Source organism: Eucyclogobius newberryi, unplaced genomic scaffold (assembly GCF_026437365.1).
Source record: "Eucyclogobius newberryi isolate DKJ021-1_F unplaced genomic scaffold, fEucNew1.0.hap1 SCAF_4, whole genome shotgun sequence".
In the NCBI taxonomy this organism is placed as follows: domain Eukaryota; kingdom Metazoa; phylum Chordata; class Actinopteri; order Gobiiformes; family Gobiidae; genus Eucyclogobius; species Eucyclogobius newberryi.
Genome location: NW_027316056.1, coordinates 16,772,713 through 16,789,742, shown reverse-complemented (window position 1 = coordinate 16,789,742; position 17,030 = coordinate 16,772,713). Strand labels below are relative to the sequence as shown.

At 39.0% G+C, this 17,030-nt stretch overlaps 1 protein-coding gene across 1 annotated transcript in view; it reads right to left on the bottom strand.

Annotated features, from left to right (window-relative positions):
- The window catches only part of dnah6 (dynein, axonemal, heavy chain 6), a 28,169-nt gene extending 15,148 nt beyond the window's left edge, over positions 1 to 13,021 (bottom strand). The window contains exons 1-46 of the mRNA XM_072462595.1: positions 12,737 to 13,021; positions 11,938 to 12,267; positions 11,722 to 11,856; positions 11,554 to 11,650; positions 11,432 to 11,483; positions 11,107 to 11,275; positions 10,851 to 10,946; positions 10,670 to 10,766; positions 10,085 to 10,236; positions 9,842 to 9,994; positions 9,526 to 9,777; positions 9,319 to 9,447; positions 9,127 to 9,237; positions 8,876 to 9,019; positions 8,650 to 8,805; positions 8,522 to 8,572; positions 8,331 to 8,423; positions 8,104 to 8,223; positions 7,765 to 7,945; positions 7,590 to 7,686; positions 7,298 to 7,523; positions 7,026 to 7,190; positions 6,787 to 6,897; positions 6,589 to 6,714; positions 6,324 to 6,479; positions 6,061 to 6,222; positions 5,666 to 5,803; positions 5,391 to 5,558; positions 5,153 to 5,301; positions 4,448 to 4,555; positions 4,234 to 4,360; positions 3,938 to 4,150; positions 3,639 to 3,860; positions 3,447 to 3,569; positions 3,108 to 3,290; positions 2,859 to 3,002; positions 2,537 to 2,758; positions 2,292 to 2,439; positions 2,013 to 2,170; positions 1,720 to 1,851; positions 1,393 to 1,564; positions 1,029 to 1,175; positions 875 to 948; positions 651 to 805; positions 314 to 545; positions 91 to 243 (exon numbers count right to left, since the gene is read on the bottom strand). Of these exons, the coding sequence (XP_072318696.1) occupies positions 91 to 243; positions 314 to 545; positions 651 to 805; positions 875 to 948; positions 1,029 to 1,175; positions 1,393 to 1,564; positions 1,720 to 1,851; positions 2,013 to 2,170; positions 2,292 to 2,439; positions 2,537 to 2,758; positions 2,859 to 3,002; positions 3,108 to 3,290; positions 3,447 to 3,569; positions 3,639 to 3,860; positions 3,938 to 4,150; positions 4,234 to 4,360; positions 4,448 to 4,555; positions 5,153 to 5,301; positions 5,391 to 5,558; positions 5,666 to 5,803; positions 6,061 to 6,222; positions 6,324 to 6,479; positions 6,589 to 6,714; positions 6,787 to 6,897; positions 7,026 to 7,190; positions 7,298 to 7,523; positions 7,590 to 7,686; positions 7,765 to 7,945; positions 8,104 to 8,223; positions 8,331 to 8,423; positions 8,522 to 8,572; positions 8,650 to 8,805; positions 8,876 to 9,019; positions 9,127 to 9,237; positions 9,319 to 9,447; positions 9,526 to 9,777; positions 9,842 to 9,994; positions 10,085 to 10,236; positions 10,670 to 10,766; positions 10,851 to 10,946; positions 11,107 to 11,275; positions 11,432 to 11,483; positions 11,554 to 11,650; positions 11,722 to 11,856; positions 11,938 to 12,267; positions 12,737 to 13,021 (7,014 nt within the window). The remainder of the gene's footprint in view (positions 1 to 90; positions 244 to 313; positions 546 to 650; positions 806 to 874; positions 949 to 1,028; positions 1,176 to 1,392; positions 1,565 to 1,719; positions 1,852 to 2,012; positions 2,171 to 2,291; positions 2,440 to 2,536; positions 2,759 to 2,858; positions 3,003 to 3,107; positions 3,291 to 3,446; positions 3,570 to 3,638; positions 3,861 to 3,937; positions 4,151 to 4,233; positions 4,361 to 4,447; positions 4,556 to 5,152; positions 5,302 to 5,390; positions 5,559 to 5,665; positions 5,804 to 6,060; positions 6,223 to 6,323; positions 6,480 to 6,588; positions 6,715 to 6,786; positions 6,898 to 7,025; positions 7,191 to 7,297; positions 7,524 to 7,589; positions 7,687 to 7,764; positions 7,946 to 8,103; positions 8,224 to 8,330; positions 8,424 to 8,521; positions 8,573 to 8,649; positions 8,806 to 8,875; positions 9,020 to 9,126; positions 9,238 to 9,318; positions 9,448 to 9,525; positions 9,778 to 9,841; positions 9,995 to 10,084; positions 10,237 to 10,669; positions 10,767 to 10,850; positions 10,947 to 11,106; positions 11,276 to 11,431; positions 11,484 to 11,553; positions 11,651 to 11,721; positions 11,857 to 11,937; positions 12,268 to 12,736) is intronic.
- Positions 13,022 to 17,030: the final 4,009 nt, after the last annotated feature.

Here is a 17,030-nt window from a genome sequence, read left to right as displayed (position 1 = left end):
GTCATTTTACACCATCTTCAATGTAATATAAAATATGAAAATATAGTTCTTGTTCTCATGTCTTCATCTGATGTCACACTATGCTTGTACCTCGTCCCGGTTCTCTTCACTTAGTCCAGCCTTCTTCGCCAATGGGCGAGTGGCCGCCAGGACTTGTTCCAACTCATCCTTCTCAAAAAGATTCGGCACTTCGCCAGAATTTAGCATGTTGTTGATGTCTTCCAAAAACCCTTCCACTACAATCTGCAATAATACATTTACAGTGAGATTCTTGATATTGAGGCTCTATCAATCACAAGTGGTGAATATGTACCTGATTATCAGTAAAGAGAAACACCATATCTTTGCCTTCCACACCAGCCATTTTATAGAGCCTTCTCAGGTCTTCATGGAAGCTCTCATAGTTGTAGCCTCGGGTTAGCTCGATTTCAAAGCATCGATAGCCACACATATGAGACGCTAGTCGGGTTAGAGACTGCTTTCCTGTCCCTCCCACCCCCACAAGAAGTGCATTTCCTCTCTCTTGGCGAATAACACGGGCAATTCTGGATGAAAAAAAAAAATTAAAGAAAGAAAATAAATTTGTAATAAATGCGTCATGTTTATAGAAAAGCAAAACAAAGAGTATACTTTAACTAAAACAAACATACCTAGAAACATGCTCAATAGCATCCTGGAAGAAAACCAACTTGGTCTCCTTGGAGAAGGTCAGGTTATAGTCATCAAGGTAACCCTGCAGGACACCCTGAATCTTCTCTAAGTCTGTTATATCTTCATACATACGGTCTTCTTTCTCTGCATCAACCTAAATTTCATCCTCACAATATTATGAAGAAACTGTTGTATTTGAATGTTTTTTTTAGTCTAATCTTACCATCATAAAGTCCCCAAATATAATTGGGTGAGTCACAAAACTTTCAGGCTCCATGGTAATGTCAAAATATCTACCTAGTAGATGAAACAAAAAATATTGTGACAATAATTTTAGCATTCAACATTAAACTAACATTTTTAGTTTATTTACGTACTGGCTATATCGCTGATGATAGAATTGAAGTAAGCTTTATCCTGGTTGTTTATAAGGCGGTCATGAAACACACGCTGGCATTCATGACAGAAAAGGCGAAAGATTTTGTTCTTTGTTCTCACTTGAGCAGAATCACATTGTAACATTCCTATTCATTAACGGGGGAAAAAAGGATAAACAAGTGTAAATGAAACTTGACAATATGAATGTGATACATAATCACATCTGTTACAGCTTCATGCACAATACATGTCATTTGTACTCCACTTTGTGCATTGTGGTTTCCAAAACAGCACGATAACCAGATGAGAAGACTTGTGTCTCTGAATGTGTGTCTTTGAAGAAAGCGTTACTTTGCATCTCACCTTGAACACACTTGGAGAGGTCCCGGAGATTGAAGACGTAGTGGGATTTAGCTGGAGTGGGGAGCAAATCCAAACTCAATCGATTGTAAATCTCCACAGCTGCGTCCACGATGTGAGTGGCGCAGGCCTTCACTTCCTCCGTAAACTCAGTGAGGAAACCATTTAAGATAGCCTGGAGGTTAGAGGGTAAAAGGGGAATAAGAGAAAGGCGACTGAGTGCATGGTCTAGCCTCACAAAAAATATTGATTGGGGGCTGGAAAGGCATGACAACTGAATAAAGACAGTATTATGGAAAAATGGATTAGACAATAGAGTTTTGCTTTGACCTTGAAGATCCGTTTGAGGCACTGATCCGATGGTGTGGGTAAACACAGCATACTGAAGTGGCGGATGAACCGGGGAGTTATTGGGTTACGGCCACCTCCCGGAGGAGCACATGCAGCTGCAATAGTCATGTCCTAGCACAACAAATATAGGACACTTGCATTAACACAAATTACAAATGTGGCGTGCGAGACAAACAGTGTGTATGCCAAAGACTGAAGGTATAAGTTGAAATAAAAAGGTGGTAAGTCAACAGAACATTTCAAAGTCAGACTTGGCTCAAACTAGGTCATACCTGGATCTCCTTCCAAAAGAACTTCCCTCTGTCGTAGAACCCAGAAAAATCTTGGAACTGACGGAGGAGTTCGATGGGTGGCTGAGAACCATAGCTGTCCAGCTTAGGCATGTTCAAGTCGTCCACAAAGACCACTAATTTTTTATTACCAGGAGCACCTATTAAAAATGAGATGCAAGTTTACCCAACCACACAGGCATTATACAGACTAAGCGAGAGAAATGAGCAATAGAATGTGGCCAATGTCTTAAAAATATACAACAAAGATTTGTTGTTTACCAAGAATATTTTTTCTCTTCTTTTCAAGTTTAGACTCAATGATTTCTTGGGTGCGTGCCGAAGAAGTCTGAGCAGAGAAGTTGATGAAGACGGGAAGATATCCCTCTTTTTCTTGCACCCTGTTGAGTAGATCTCGGGCAAAAACTGACTATAAAATTGCGAAAAAATAAAGATTTAGTTTTTTTCCCCTTATTGTATCTTTTAACATATTTGATATATTAGCCACCATGATTGCATGTACATACCTTCCCCACCCCAGTGTCACCAGTGAAAAGTACAGAACGTTGCACAGACAGCAGCTTCTCCATCAAATAGCCATATCGCACAGTGTCTGTGGTTGGAACCAGCATGTCAAAGAACGGCTGCTCCCTATCGTATCTAAAAGCAGGAAGGATCTTGTCCCAGTGTTGCAGATGAATGGTCTTAAAGTTCATGTGCATATTCCATAGCACCATACTTTCTGGAATCTGTAGATTCATTCAAATCAAGCAACAAAATATAGCTTTATAGCACCTCTAGAATGTAAAATTCAACATACATATTTTATATCAATAATAATGTGTGTACCTCTGCATCTTTGTTGCCTGCTATTTGTTCCTTTATAAAGGCCTCAAAGGAATCCCAATGTGTGCTAGTCAGATTACCCCCAACAGCCCAAATATAGCAGAAGACAAAGGTCTGGCAAATAACCCTGTTGAGGTCACGTTGATCCTAAATACAAGACAAATGCAAAACATAAATCCTGAAAGTGTTTTCCTCCGCCTCTGTAAATAAAGGAATAATAAAAGACGTGATAGCCTTTTACAATTTGTTTACCATAGTAAATCCAGGTCCTTCCGGGCCAAGCAGCAATACTTCAAGAAGAGAACAGAGAGTGGTGACTTTACTTATGTCCACTTGGCGAATAGCCTGTGTACAATTCTTTAAGACAAACTGAAGGCCGTTCTCCACATAGCTCTCAAATAACTCCAGGATGTATGTACTGACTGCCTTTGGAAACTGGAAATAAAAGAAAATAAAGTAACCTTGAATTAAATGTGCTGATTTTGCAGTAAATTAAACATGTGTTAAGTCTGTCAAACGTGTTATGGTGAAGTAGTATCACACAACAAATACAGAATGCTTTCAGGGAACAATATAAATACTGAATATAACCTTGTCTTCAAGACCACTGATCCATGTCTGAACATAAGGCATCCATTTGAGCTCATCCGGATCAATAAATACCATTCCACATCGACTGACTGTTGCTGGAGATGCCACAGCCAGATCTTGAACCTGCAAAACCAATGTTAGGGCGGTGAAAAAGTGTGAGAAATAGAAAGATGAATGTATGTCTATGCCAACCTCAAACAGCATGTGAATTGAAGGGGTGAGCTTGATACGTTCACTATTGGCCAGACATAGCATCTTGTTGTCATCAAGCACAGTGTTCATGTTCTCAATCCACAGCGCGTCCACTGGGCCGTCGCATATGACCCATTTGTGATGGTCAGTTGTGTCGCTAACAGCATCACGAACACTCAGCGCCATAAGTCCATCAATCCACTCTAAAGTCAAATTGTTCAGCTGTAGGAAATAAAAAAAAACATGTTTCAGTACATACCGGTATATTTGAAAATGATCTATTACATCTGTGTCGATACCTCGCCATAGAGTTCTCCCATTGTGACAGATTTTGGGTTGAGAACATAGGTCTTTACTGGTTGGTAGAAAGAGCAACTGTCTTTATCCTCCGACTTATAAAGGGTCTCCAGTGTGTCAGACAGAATGTTGTAGACAGTAGTTTTACCGCCTCCAGTCGGCCCAACCAACATAACTCCATGACGCACTAGCATTGTCTCAAACAACTGGATTACCTGGAGAAAAAACATGCATTTATTTTTAAGAAGTTACGACAAAGAATTCAAACAAAAACAAATAACTATCGTTAAAATGTTACCTTATTGGTCATGGTAGGCAGAGGCTGTAAGTTACGCTTAACCAGGGACTCCAGAATAGTAGAATATAGCACACCATAGTCATGCTCAGGGATAGACACCCCAGGAAACAGGTCGGATAGGATCCCACTAGAAGAATACAAGGGTATAGTATTGAGAAAACAAAATATATTCACTTTTAAAAGTGTTTGTATCAAATGTGACCAAAGTCTTTACCCGAACAACACAGAGTCATCGGTGAGGAACTTCGGAAGGTTCGAGTCCCGCAAAGCTCGGATAAGTACCACATCTTCACTGAGGTGGGGGTTACTTCTCTTCAAGGACCTAATATGGAAATGTTAAAAAGAACAATTAAAGTGTTTATTTAAGGCAAAGACCGTGACTCACTTTAGCTACTTATTTAAACGTAATTCAAGCCATAGTCAAGGTAATTAAACACAAACGCAACCACACTTTTCCGTTTCCTAATGCTATTTAGTTGTAGGTTAAAAAGCAAACAATGGTGTGAAAGGGCAGACAATGAATCACAAGTCAATTACAGCACCGAGAGCTCTGGCTAATAACACACATTTGATCACATGATGCTCTCTGGGTGGAGGAGCATCAATTTAAACACATTTAAAAACCCATGCAAGAAGAACAAGGATAATTGGGTTTTACTATCTTGAAAATTGCTTACTCTGCCTTTCTACCAGTTGTGTTTGTCTAATTTGTCATTGATTTATACACCGCTCAGAGTGACTCAACAAAGGAACAAACTTAATATGACGCAAAAATCAATACTGGTTTTAGTGGTTTACTGAATTGTTTTTTTCATGAGGCTGCTGTGTCAGACTGCTTCTTCTTGGGATTTCTTACAACTGTTAGTTTCAACACGTAACAACTCTTGTGTCTACAAGTGCATGTGTTTGTTTCGCTGACCCGGCCATCACCAGCACAGACTTGACCGCTCTCATTCCGAAATCATAGTGGTCCTGTTGTGACAGCTGCTCCGAGCATAGCTTGTACATCTGGGTCATCTTCCTTGCCAATGTCTTACTTGATTCAAATCCTTCAGAGTATAAACTCACCTGAACAAAAATATTTGGCAAAAAACTGAAGGTAAATACAACAACGTGGTTCGAGACATAATTGTAAAAAAAATATGATACATTAGTACCTCAGCAATAAGAGCATAATTTGGGACCATCATGGATATGGGTCTGAACAGAGCCTTTAGATTGTCAGGCAGCTCGGTTCTTCCAGCATAGCCAGGGTTCATAGTAATGAATGCAGCACAGGTCGTCACCAGTTTGATCTCCCTTCCCTCAAATCGAAACCTTGCTAACTGCAGGAGTCAAAAGACAGAAGTTATAATCTTCATAAAAGCATTGTCTGAATCCTTAAAAAGTTTGAGTCAAAAGAGAGCATTCTTTTATCAGAGGATGAGCAGACCTTTGCAGATTTTGCATTTCGAATAGTGATGAGTTGTTGAGCAATCACAGACAACACTTCAATGTCAATTCGATTAAACTCATCAAAGCAGCACCAAGCTCCAGACTGAGCAAGACCACTGAAGAAACGGCCCATCATCTGAAAGACACATATTTTAATGACTCATTTATGGAGATGTTTTTTTTTTCAGTCAATTGTGTTTTATATATAAATATATCACAGTAAAGGGTCCCTAAATAATGGACATTTTATTGTGCGTTTAATAGAACTTGTGCTTTCTTTACTTGTGCAATACTGCCACCTAGTGTCAATGTATGTAAATTCAGCATTTGTGTAAGGAATAAGTTTACAGGAACATGCAGGTGCACATACAAAGGTGTTTGATCGTGTCTCACCTTGTAGTCCAATCCATCTGAACAATTGAAGACCACACACTGTATGGCTAAGGCCTTGGCCAGATCTTTGGTAGTTTCTGTTTTTCCTGTCCCAGCTGGCCCTGCCGGAGCCCCTCCGAGGTCCAACTGCAGAGCCCCCATTAGACATAAATAGCAACGATCCTGAAAACAAAACAAATTATAATAATAGTAATTAAAAAAAAAAAATATATATATATATATATATATATATATATATATAATTATTTATTGTTTGAATATACCGTAAGTGGAGTAATAACCAGCCTTGGACAGGCTCCCAGGTATTCATATCCATAAATATACTTGGATAAAGCCATAGCGGCAACACAGTTGTCCAGATCCATGTCCCAGTAGTAACGTAACTGTCTCTGCCATTCAAAGTTTGACCTGCTGTCCACCTGTATATTGGAATATAAATAAAAGTAAATTCTAGAATATGTTGTGTCCTTCAATTACTTTTTCTTCTTCAATTCACGTACATGTACAATCATAAGTATTTAAATGTACCTTCTGATGGACTAGATCTGTGACAATGTCTCTGGCATGCACATCAATGGTGATGAGTGCTGTGATAATATTCCGATGTAAAGAAGGTAGGTGTCCTCTTACTAAAGCTGCCAAAGCATTCAGTCTCTAGAAAGAGAAAGTTGAGGATTAGAAATAATATTTGGATGAAATAATCAAAACAAATAGAAAAAAGCTTACATCAATGTTTGTTAGTTCAAACTGCTGTAATGCAGCAAAGTGATCATGATCCCCTTCAAGGCAGTTGTCCATATCTCTGCACCACATCATCTGAGAGATAGTCAGCACCACCTATTGGACAAATACACAAAGTGACATTTGAACCTTAGGGATTTAGGCATACAATTCTATTTTTATTCATATAAAAAAAAGGAAATTCTCAATCCGGTACAACGTCAGTGAGAGGATGTCATCTTTACCTGTGATGAATGTCCAGCCACAACCCACTCCTCCCTGGACTTGACCTGGTAGTCTGCTATTGCTGCTTTACTGAGACGTCGCAGTGATCCAAACATGGCCTCCTCAACCTTACACAGCCAATCTTCCACATTGCCTTGTGCCTTAAGACCTTTAGTCAATGACACCTGGAGAGAATACAGAGAAATTATGACCAATTATCATTACCAATACAAATTTACAGATAACAACATTTTGAACAAGCCATGTTGTTCATTATTTTGTTATAGCTTACCTTTTCACCCTCAGGGGAGACCATTTTCAGGATATCTTTGCTATAGATTGAGTTTTCATCAGAATCGACGTCTCCTTCTATAGCATCGTCAAGATCATCAGTCAACAGGGCAAACTCTAAGCGTATAATGGAATCAAAACATTTCCGAAGATGAGGCTGGACTGCCTGGGGATTTCTCGTCTGTGCCAAAATCTTCAGCAGCTCATCATTAGATAAGAAATAAAACCTGTAATGAAAATATAGTAGATAAACCCACAATATAATATAGTAAATTATTTACTTGTGACATTACCTTGGGAAAATTACTCTCTTAGACTCTAGATAATCCTCAAGACATTTATGTATTTCATCCAAAAGGGCATTGTTGCTCTTAAAAGTCTCCAACAGATCTTTGTAGAAAATAAATAAAGCTTTAATGTCCACTGTAACCTTTTGCACTGAATAGCTATGTACTGTAAGTTACTTACGAGGCTGGGTAGCTGCTCTGAGGGCATTAGGCATCTTTTTTACCCTGGACATAATCATCTTCCAAGACTTGTCCACCTTGAGAAACATCTTAGATTCTTTAGGAAGCTGCCTTTTAATGTCTGGGTCTAAAAATATACTCTCCAGATACAGCCAATTCCTCTGGCAAGTGAGCCACTCATCCTGGGGAAAAAATGAGGAAGTTACCGGCAGGTTAAGTGGAAAATGATGGCCATAGTACAAGCAGAGACACATTAGATCTCCTGGATGTGTAAAACTCTTCTTAAAATGAACAAAAACAGAATTTTCAATAGAAAATGTGTTATTTAAATGATTTTTACCAGTGTTTGGTTGAAAAGATTTAACTGTCTCAACAACTCATCCACCCTGGACTTGATGCCAGTCACATAGCGAGATGATGCAACTGTCCCAACGTTGATAATGCCATCATCTAAGAGCACCTTAGACATGGTAATGAAAATAATTAAAAATGGTTAGGTTTAAATTAGATTCATATAACATAGCCCTAGATTAAGGTCTTAAATTAGAATTGTGCATGCGTAGGTACCTGTATTTCTTCAGTTCCACCCAAGATAAAGACTTCTTTGGAATCGCCATGAGGCAGAACAGTGAATTCTGTAGTCTTCCAAACATCCTCCACCTGACATGATTTAATATGCTAGTTTTTAAAATGTTCTGTTTGGGGAGATAATGGGGGGGGGGGGGGGGGGGGGGGGGGGGATGGGGCAAATGCCATACCTTCTTTATTAAGGTCTCCACAGAGGCCTCTCCAGAAGCTTGTCCTGAAATCTGAAAATAAAAGGCATTTTTTATTGGTTAAGAAGATGATTTAATACTTCAGTTAAAGGAAACTAACTATTCAATACCTCTTGTATCTCTGTTCCATGGTTAAACAGATCAAGCTCCTCTAATTCAGCAATAGTAATCGTCTCCACATCCAGATTTTGTCCCACAATAAGCCCTAGAGATTTCCAATGATCGGATTTTATACATGGATTGCGGAGATCTGTTATCACAGGAAGCTGAAGCACAGGCATAAGGTTTTGTTAGATTTTCAGTAACATGTTGTTAATTGCAACATTTCCTACTCACCCTGGACTTCATCAGTTCCACTTTCTCCTTAAAACTTGGGACTAAATTGTTGCGTGGCAGCCCTTTCTCTAGTTGGTTTGCATATTTACTGTATTTGGTGACCTGTGCTGCTAATGCCTCAAGGTCCAGCTCCGACAGCAAATTCTGATTGTAAACAGTAAAAGACGTTTCAAAAGTTAGACAAATGGACAAATATTTGACAAAATGCAAATACCAATATAAATAATGCAATACAATATTTCACTCCGAACCTGTTGCCATTGTTCTTTTAAATTGTCCCATTCCTCTAAAGAATTCCACAGCAGCTGCTTCAGCTGAACGTCTTTTGTCAACATGTCCAAAGAGTCAAATTTCATCTCCACCTGTTATCGTTCATAAAGACGTAAATCTAAGTAATGGTCAAGTCAACTAGCCAGGTGTATATAACAGAATAACAGTTTTACGTTAAATCTTGTCTGGTATGACATATAAGTGGCTGCTGTGTCACGAAGCTCATCTACAGAAATCTGGATTTCACCCAAAAGCAGTCGCACTTTGGCAGGGTCTGCATTGATGTCCAAGATTTGTTTGTCCTGTGTATGAAATACACGATCAAAGGCTGCAGTTCAAAATAGGTTAAATGATAACAATAGACATGTAATTCTACTTACCTGTGATTTATGATCAAGATTCATAATTTCTTCTTTCAGATCCTTCAGATCTTTCTTTAATGAAGCCTTGAATTTTTCTGTTATGTCGTTTTTGGCCCAAGATGCATCATGAATGATCACTTCCAATGAGTTAATGGCAGGTTTTAATGAAGCAAACACAAAGGGATCTTCAGGTGGCGTTGGGATTGAGTAACTGTTAATCAGGTTGTACAGCTGACTGATTGTTTCTTCCTCTTCTGCTAGTCCATGGATCTGAAGACGGAACAATAATTAGAAACATCTCTGCTAATTATAATGAAGAAGTTAATTTACTTACTCTCTCCTGTATTTGCTCTAAGAAAATAAGATAGTTTGCTAACTCAGCAGTGGTTGATGGACTAAACTCCACCTTAACTTGGGCTTCAGTAGTCTCTGCAAGAGCAGCATCTACTTTGCTCTTAGCGAGTCGGGTCAGGAGCTCATTGATGACCTAAAACAAATATCAATGGTTGCAAATAGTTTGCAAAAGAAGGACGTTTGTGAACAATATGATAGAGGTAGTGCGTTTTCTACTTCTAACCTCTAAACACACAAGAGGGGACTCCACAAGTTTCTGTTTGAGCTCAGTTTGATCGACAAGGAGTAAGCCAAGATTCCTCTTCTGTAGAATATTTAAGGCTTCTTTGTGCTGTTTGTGGTGCAAAGATAATGCCGTTTCGAAAAACAGCAAATCTGTAAGGACAAAAGGTTATCTGAAAGTTTTGAGTAGATTGGGTGACAAAGTATTATTTAGACATTTTACCGTGTTCTTTTTGTTGTATTTTTTCATTTAAATTTTGGTTTTCCTTGTAGAATGCCCGGAAATGCTCAAACGTGTGAGCATACATATTTGCTGTTTCAAAAGCAAAGTGAATTGCTACCTAAAAATCAAACAAAACCGTAAAATATGGTTATGTTAAAATGTATAAACATAGAAAACACAATAGAAAACACACCTTGATTTCTGACATGACTTGTTGAAGGTGGCTATCTCTTTCCAGAAGGGTTTGAAGACATGTCTGTTTTTTTACGTCCTAAACAATTACATATTGTTTGCTTGAAAATGTCTCAAAAACTTGTATTAAGTATTATGAGGTAGGAGGAATTGTAACCTTATTTTCTTCACCGACGTTTGTGAATTCATCAAAGTCCTCATCGAGCGTAAGGGCACTCACAGTTAATACGGTCTCTTTAAACTGCTCTGTCAGCTCCTCAACAGCACTCTAATAAATAGATTAAGAGGTAATTATCATACATAAAAAAAAAAAAAAATATTATTCATCATCAATTATAATTTCAAAATGTACCTGAAATGTATCCTCTGATGGGGCATAAAATAGTTTCTCCACAGAAAGCTTGAGCTCAGTGACATAAATAGGATGACCTTGGACAGCTTCAACAGCCTATTAAAGACAGGAGATTACATCGATGTTTTTATTATTTTCATTAATTTATTTGATCCCCATTAGTTTAACTTAAGTAAAGACTAATATTCCAGCGGTCCAATAAATAAAGAACAAACAAGAGTAGAAAAAACAGTATTAACAGTGTATTGTGTCCTACCTCTATATTCTTCTCCTCATCCTCGGCCTGAATGTTCCAGTTTTGTATTTGTGAAGAATCTGGAGTGTTTTCAACTTGTTCCTGAAATACCATCAATACTTTGTCCACACCATGTACCACCAACATGTGAAGTGTATTTGTGACGATTTGGTCAACAAGATGGATAAAACTGGAACGTGAATGGAAGTAAATAATAAAGAACACCTAGAATACTTAACATGACATTTGAAAGTGTCTTCAAATGACTTCTAGTATGAGAAACGTCCAAAACATAAACAATGCATTTGCAGCAGCCAAAAGAAAAACAATTTTAATACATATTTACCTTTGTAACCGAATTGCTAGCAATGCTTGCTTTTTCTTGTCATTGTCATTTTCTGTAACATATATTCAAAGAATTACTCACATTTGTATTGTAAACCTTATGTTTGGTTGATAATTACGCACCATTATCATCACCAGACAGCTTCAGGAAAGAGTTTTGACAAGCACTTATGGCCAACTCCTTTACCAACCCATGAAAACAATCCAGATCATTGCGCACCTTAAAAACATACACATATAAGGACTGTTGTAGGCGTTTCTACTGTCCTGCCCCAGATATGTAGATTTCACCTCGTTTAGCTGTTTGGACTGGAAATCCTGAAACTCTTTTAGAGGGTACGTCTGTTTTTTCTCCAGGCGAAACAGGCCAGTGGTAAGTATTTGGATGCATAGTTTCCGTATGTCTAGTAGAGCTGGACCAAGGGACTATAATGTGATAGACAAAATAGAAATATTGGTAAAGCAAACCTTTGAAAATCTCTGAGAATGTACTGTTTTATTACAAACCAGATCAGCATGGAATAAATTGTTTCTAAGATGTTCTCGAGCCAAATGCATCTTCTTGTCAATGACTTTTTGGTGCCAGATATAGAACGGCTTTAACAACTTGAAGTTGGCAAAGAATGGGATTTGGATCAACTTGTAGTAAGACTTGTATTCTTCTTCCCAGCGGTCAAGAGATGTTAAGTCAATTTTGTTTCCACACACAGATATGACACCTTTGTTGCTGATTAGCAAAAACTCTTCGTTGCTGTAGACCTGCATTATGGGTTCAGAAGCAGGGTCAATTTTTTCAATGGGAAATGGCCGTCTCTGGGACTCAGAAGTTGACTTCATCTGAATTTTATTGGAAAGAGAAAAGGTCATTGCAAATAAATGATAAATGAGTAAAAAAGTGAACAAAATTAAATAAATCATCCCGCACTGGAGGTAATCGTGCAGGAGGTCGTATTGGTTCTATCGGTTCTTGTTTGGCAGGAGGTTCTGTTCACCACACACAGACACACACACACACACACACACACACAAACACACACACACACACACACACACACAAACACACACACACACACACACACAAACACACACACACAAACACACACACACACACACACACACACACACACACACACACACAAACACACACACACACACACACACACACACAAACACACACAAACACACACACACACACACACACAAACACAAAAAAAAAGAGTAAGAAGGAGAAATGCTTTATAATGAAGTAAAATAAGTTGCCAGGATTCATACCTTTGAACTTGCTGTCTGTGGCCTGGCGACTGACCGGCACTGAGGGTTGTGTTGGTTTTCTGGCAGCCGCTGGCAGGGGAGGAAGTTTTTTGGAGAGGGCAGAGGCAGGGCCTTCCTTTTTCTTGGCGAGTAGTCGTGTTTGACGTGCTTTCTCCCCAAACTGCTGGAGCCTTTCCCGCTCTTTGGCCATGGCCTCTGCCCGAGCCTGTGCTTGTTGTGATGAACACGCACTGTCCCATCCATGTACTAACATCTTCTTCAGATTCTCTTCATGGCTTATGCCCGGCTTCATACCAGCCTTCCTGCCAGGAAGGGACATGGTTTCGGTCTTTTGAACAAAACCTGCATGAAGAAATGCATGAAGGAATTTATTTAATTTCATATTATATCATATTAAAAAATCCTTTTGATCAAAATGCAATTATTGTTATATTGTGTCAGGAGCGTAGCCCTAACAGAAAGTGTAAAATCTTCCCTTTGATAGTTTAGAGAGTAAATTCCTGAATTCTTGAAGATTGTCCTATTTTTTTTTTGTTTTTTTCCAAGTAAACATAGTAGTGTAGTAACAAGAATGTAGTACAAATGTAGCCTAATGTTTGAGCAGTCTTCACATCACATCAGACCTGTGCAAAGGAGAAACAACTTAACTGTTAGATGTTTAGCGTATGTTAATAAACACATGTTTAAAAAGACTATGCATACTTTGTGACATAAAACCTAACTCCATGAATTGTGATTTAAGGGGTTTGATGGTGGTTATAAATATAATTTTTACAAGCCGACCCACTCTCATTCATAACGCTTCACCTCATGGAAATGACATCATAAGCCTTTACAAACCATACAAATCGTTCTTAAAGGTAGCTCGGGTCATCACATTCTTCCACAGACTGAGATGGCAGCAGTGCAGCACCAAAACATCATGCGTGACTAAACAATGTCATGTTTATAACAACTCTCCTCTTACCTGACTCAAATTAACTTTGACGTGTGCTGTCCATGGAACGACAGTATCATCTGGAGGAGGAATCAAAGATGGCGCCGTCTCTATGGCCGGTGTTGCGGGTTGCTAGGGTCACAGGGATTGTTGTTGGGGGCGTGTCTTGCTTCACTTTTCAACACGGGCCAAACACCGCGCACGACAGTTCTGCGCTGCTTCTCTGTCAATCCCACGTCTCTCTGAACGTGTCGTGGACGTGGAGGCTCCAATTCCGAGATGTATGTGGTGCTGGGTGGAGATTTAGACGAGCCAAAATACATCACGTGATCAAATGTTTACCTGCGTGTTACTGCCAGAGATGCACAACATAAAACATAAAACTCTTTCCTTTGCATCAAGTGCGATATCATGCAGTATTCATTCTTGTGTCGTATTTTATACCTCATACTACATAATAATGCAAAGAGGCTTCACTGCCAAGTCCATCACTGAAATTGTAACGCAACTCACACCTTATCTTGATACCAAAATGATCCATTTAGCCTATTGAAAGGGTGCGTTTGTGTTCTGTGAATACTGTACACTCCCAAGAAGAGGGGAGAGGTAAACAAGCTGCTGTTACAAAGAGAAAGAACATGAAGAATATTAAACAAGGATTTCTTGTTAAAAACAGTAAATATTAATTTAATCACTGAATAAATTTTAGTAATGGCGGCATGATTTTTTCCATATATATATATATATATATATATATATATATATATATATATATATATATATATATATTTCCTGTACACTTTCGTGTATAATATAATTTCGTATTATACATTGGCCAAACAATCAGGGGACGTAAATTATTAAAAGGGGTGGCAAACAACTGAAAGCTATGACCTGAGGCAGATCCATCTGGATCGAAATGTTGTGTGTAAGCTTATCTTACACCTAAATGATCCTACATCACTTTCAATTCACAGCAAGGTACAGACATGTACATATAAGACATGAAGACACAAATGGAAATCAGATATTTCTTAGCGACAAATCTCAAAGTCACTTGTTACATTTAAATCCTGTGCCAAATGCCTTGACTCAGCCACACGGTAAAAGTTTGTTCTTCTGAGCTCTTTGCTCAAAAAGTGATATTCAGTCCACTCGTACCAAGTTTATATGGGTTAACTTGCATGTAAACATCCTTGTTAAACTTACATTGCACGTGGAAAGAAAACACAACCCAAACCTTGCTTTTATTAACTTTCCTGTGTGTTAAAGTACAATATGCACGTCAGGCAAGATGACAAATTAACTTAGTCAGACACGTGTTAACTTAGTCAGACACATGTTAACTTAGTCAGACACATGTTAACTTAGTCAGACACATGTTAACTTAGTCAGACGCACAGTAAACAGTTGATCACGTGGTGTGTATTAAGTCGAGACACGCCATCCTCGTCTAAATCCCCACGCAGCGCCATACAAATCTTGAAATTGGAGCCTCCACCTCTACAGCACGTTAAAAGAGATGTGGGATCGGGAGGATCAGCAGTCAGAACCTTCACAGACAACGTTTTGCCCATTTTGAAAAAGTGAGGCAAGACACTTCCCTGAACAACTGGTGAACAACCACTAAATCAGACACACTTCGCTCACGACAAACTTTAACAAACTCTTCCTGGCCTCAAAATCGATGTATATCATTTAGGCAAGTGAGGAACTAAAGTCATCCACATTTAAAAAAATATGTTTCACGGTCTAAGCAGCCACAAAGTTGTAAGACAAATTTAGAAAATTGTTCCCATTTGCGCAAAACAAGTCAGATCTTTACCAAATTTGAATCAGTTGCAACTGTCCGAGCTGCAGGCATGGGCCATACTTGTATCTGCTAAAATGAATGGAAGTCTATGGGTAGTGAGTGGGCAAGGCCGACAGGATGGTGGAGTAATGTATTGAAAATGTTGCCCTAGTGACGTGGGGAAGGCTCAGAGCTTTCAAATGACATATAAAAACTATGACATGAAGGTAATTTTGGTTGGAAATATATCCTACAATAAACCTAGTCAGTGTCCAAAGAAAAGAGTTTCTCACCCTGATTGGTCAGTGAAGACCCTTGATCTGTGAGACAGACCCCGCTGTTCACAACAGCAGAAAAGACAATTGAAGCAGACTTTTCACAGGTAAACCCACTCGACTGAAATCAACTGAACTCAACTCATGAATAAGAGGACTTCATTATTGTTGTGTTACTTTAAATGGCGGTTGACAGCCAACTGAAACTATGCATTTACCACCGCCTATTGTAGTTGTACATCTTCAAAGTATGTGTTTTACGATATACCGTTCCAAGAATACTTAACGTGAAGGAGAATCTCAAAAGTGACGTTCTAGAATTTTGGATTTTAATGACACTGAATCCTGACATCACAATAATAGTTGTTATGGAATAAAGACTAAAGTCTAAGACGTACAATTGAAGTCTAAAGTCTAAACACAATAGGTGGCGGTAATGTAACACTTGGATACCAACCACCATAAAACATCGCAGAAGAGATTGAAAATATTTGTTCATGTTGTGTTACTTTTAATGGTGGCTCTCTTTCTCTCTTCTTTATTTTAGGGTATAGCATAAAACACATACTTTGAGGATGTACAACTACAGAAGACGTACAACTACAGAAGACGTACAACTACAGAAGACGTACAACTACAGAAGACGTACAACTACAGAAGACGTACAACTACAGAAGACGTACAACTACAGAAGACGTACAACTACAGAAGACGTACAACTACAGAAGACGTACAACTACAGAAGACGTACAACTACAGAAGTAATGGCGGTTGACAGCCAACTGAAAAGGTGCATTTACCACTACCTACTGTAGTTGTACGTCTTCTGTAGTTGTACGTCTTCAAAGTATGAGTTTTACGCCATACCATTTGAAGAATAAAGTCTATAGAATGAAGTCTGGCTGTGATGTAACACTTGGATACCAGCCGCCATAAAACACCATGGAAGAAGAAGAAGAAAAAAAGAAAATAGGAGAGAGAGAAAGCGAGAGAGAAAGAGCGATTGAAAATGGGAGTGTCTACAGAGCCGCGGCGCGCGGCCGAAACTGCCATGTTATTTTGTGCCGCGGCTCATGAAACTGCTGCGCTATTTGACAGCGCCGTTTTAGACCGCGCCGGATTAAGGTTAGGGTTAAGGTTAGGGTCAGGGTCAGGGTTAGGGTTAGGGTTAAGGTTAGGGTTAGGGTTAGGGTCAGGGTTAGGGTTAGGGTTAGGGTTAGGGTTAGGGTTAAGGTTAGGGTTAGGGTCAGGGTTAGGGTTAGGCTTAGGGTTAAGGATAGGGTCAGGGTTAGGCTTAGGGTTAAGGTTAGGGTTAGGGTCAGGG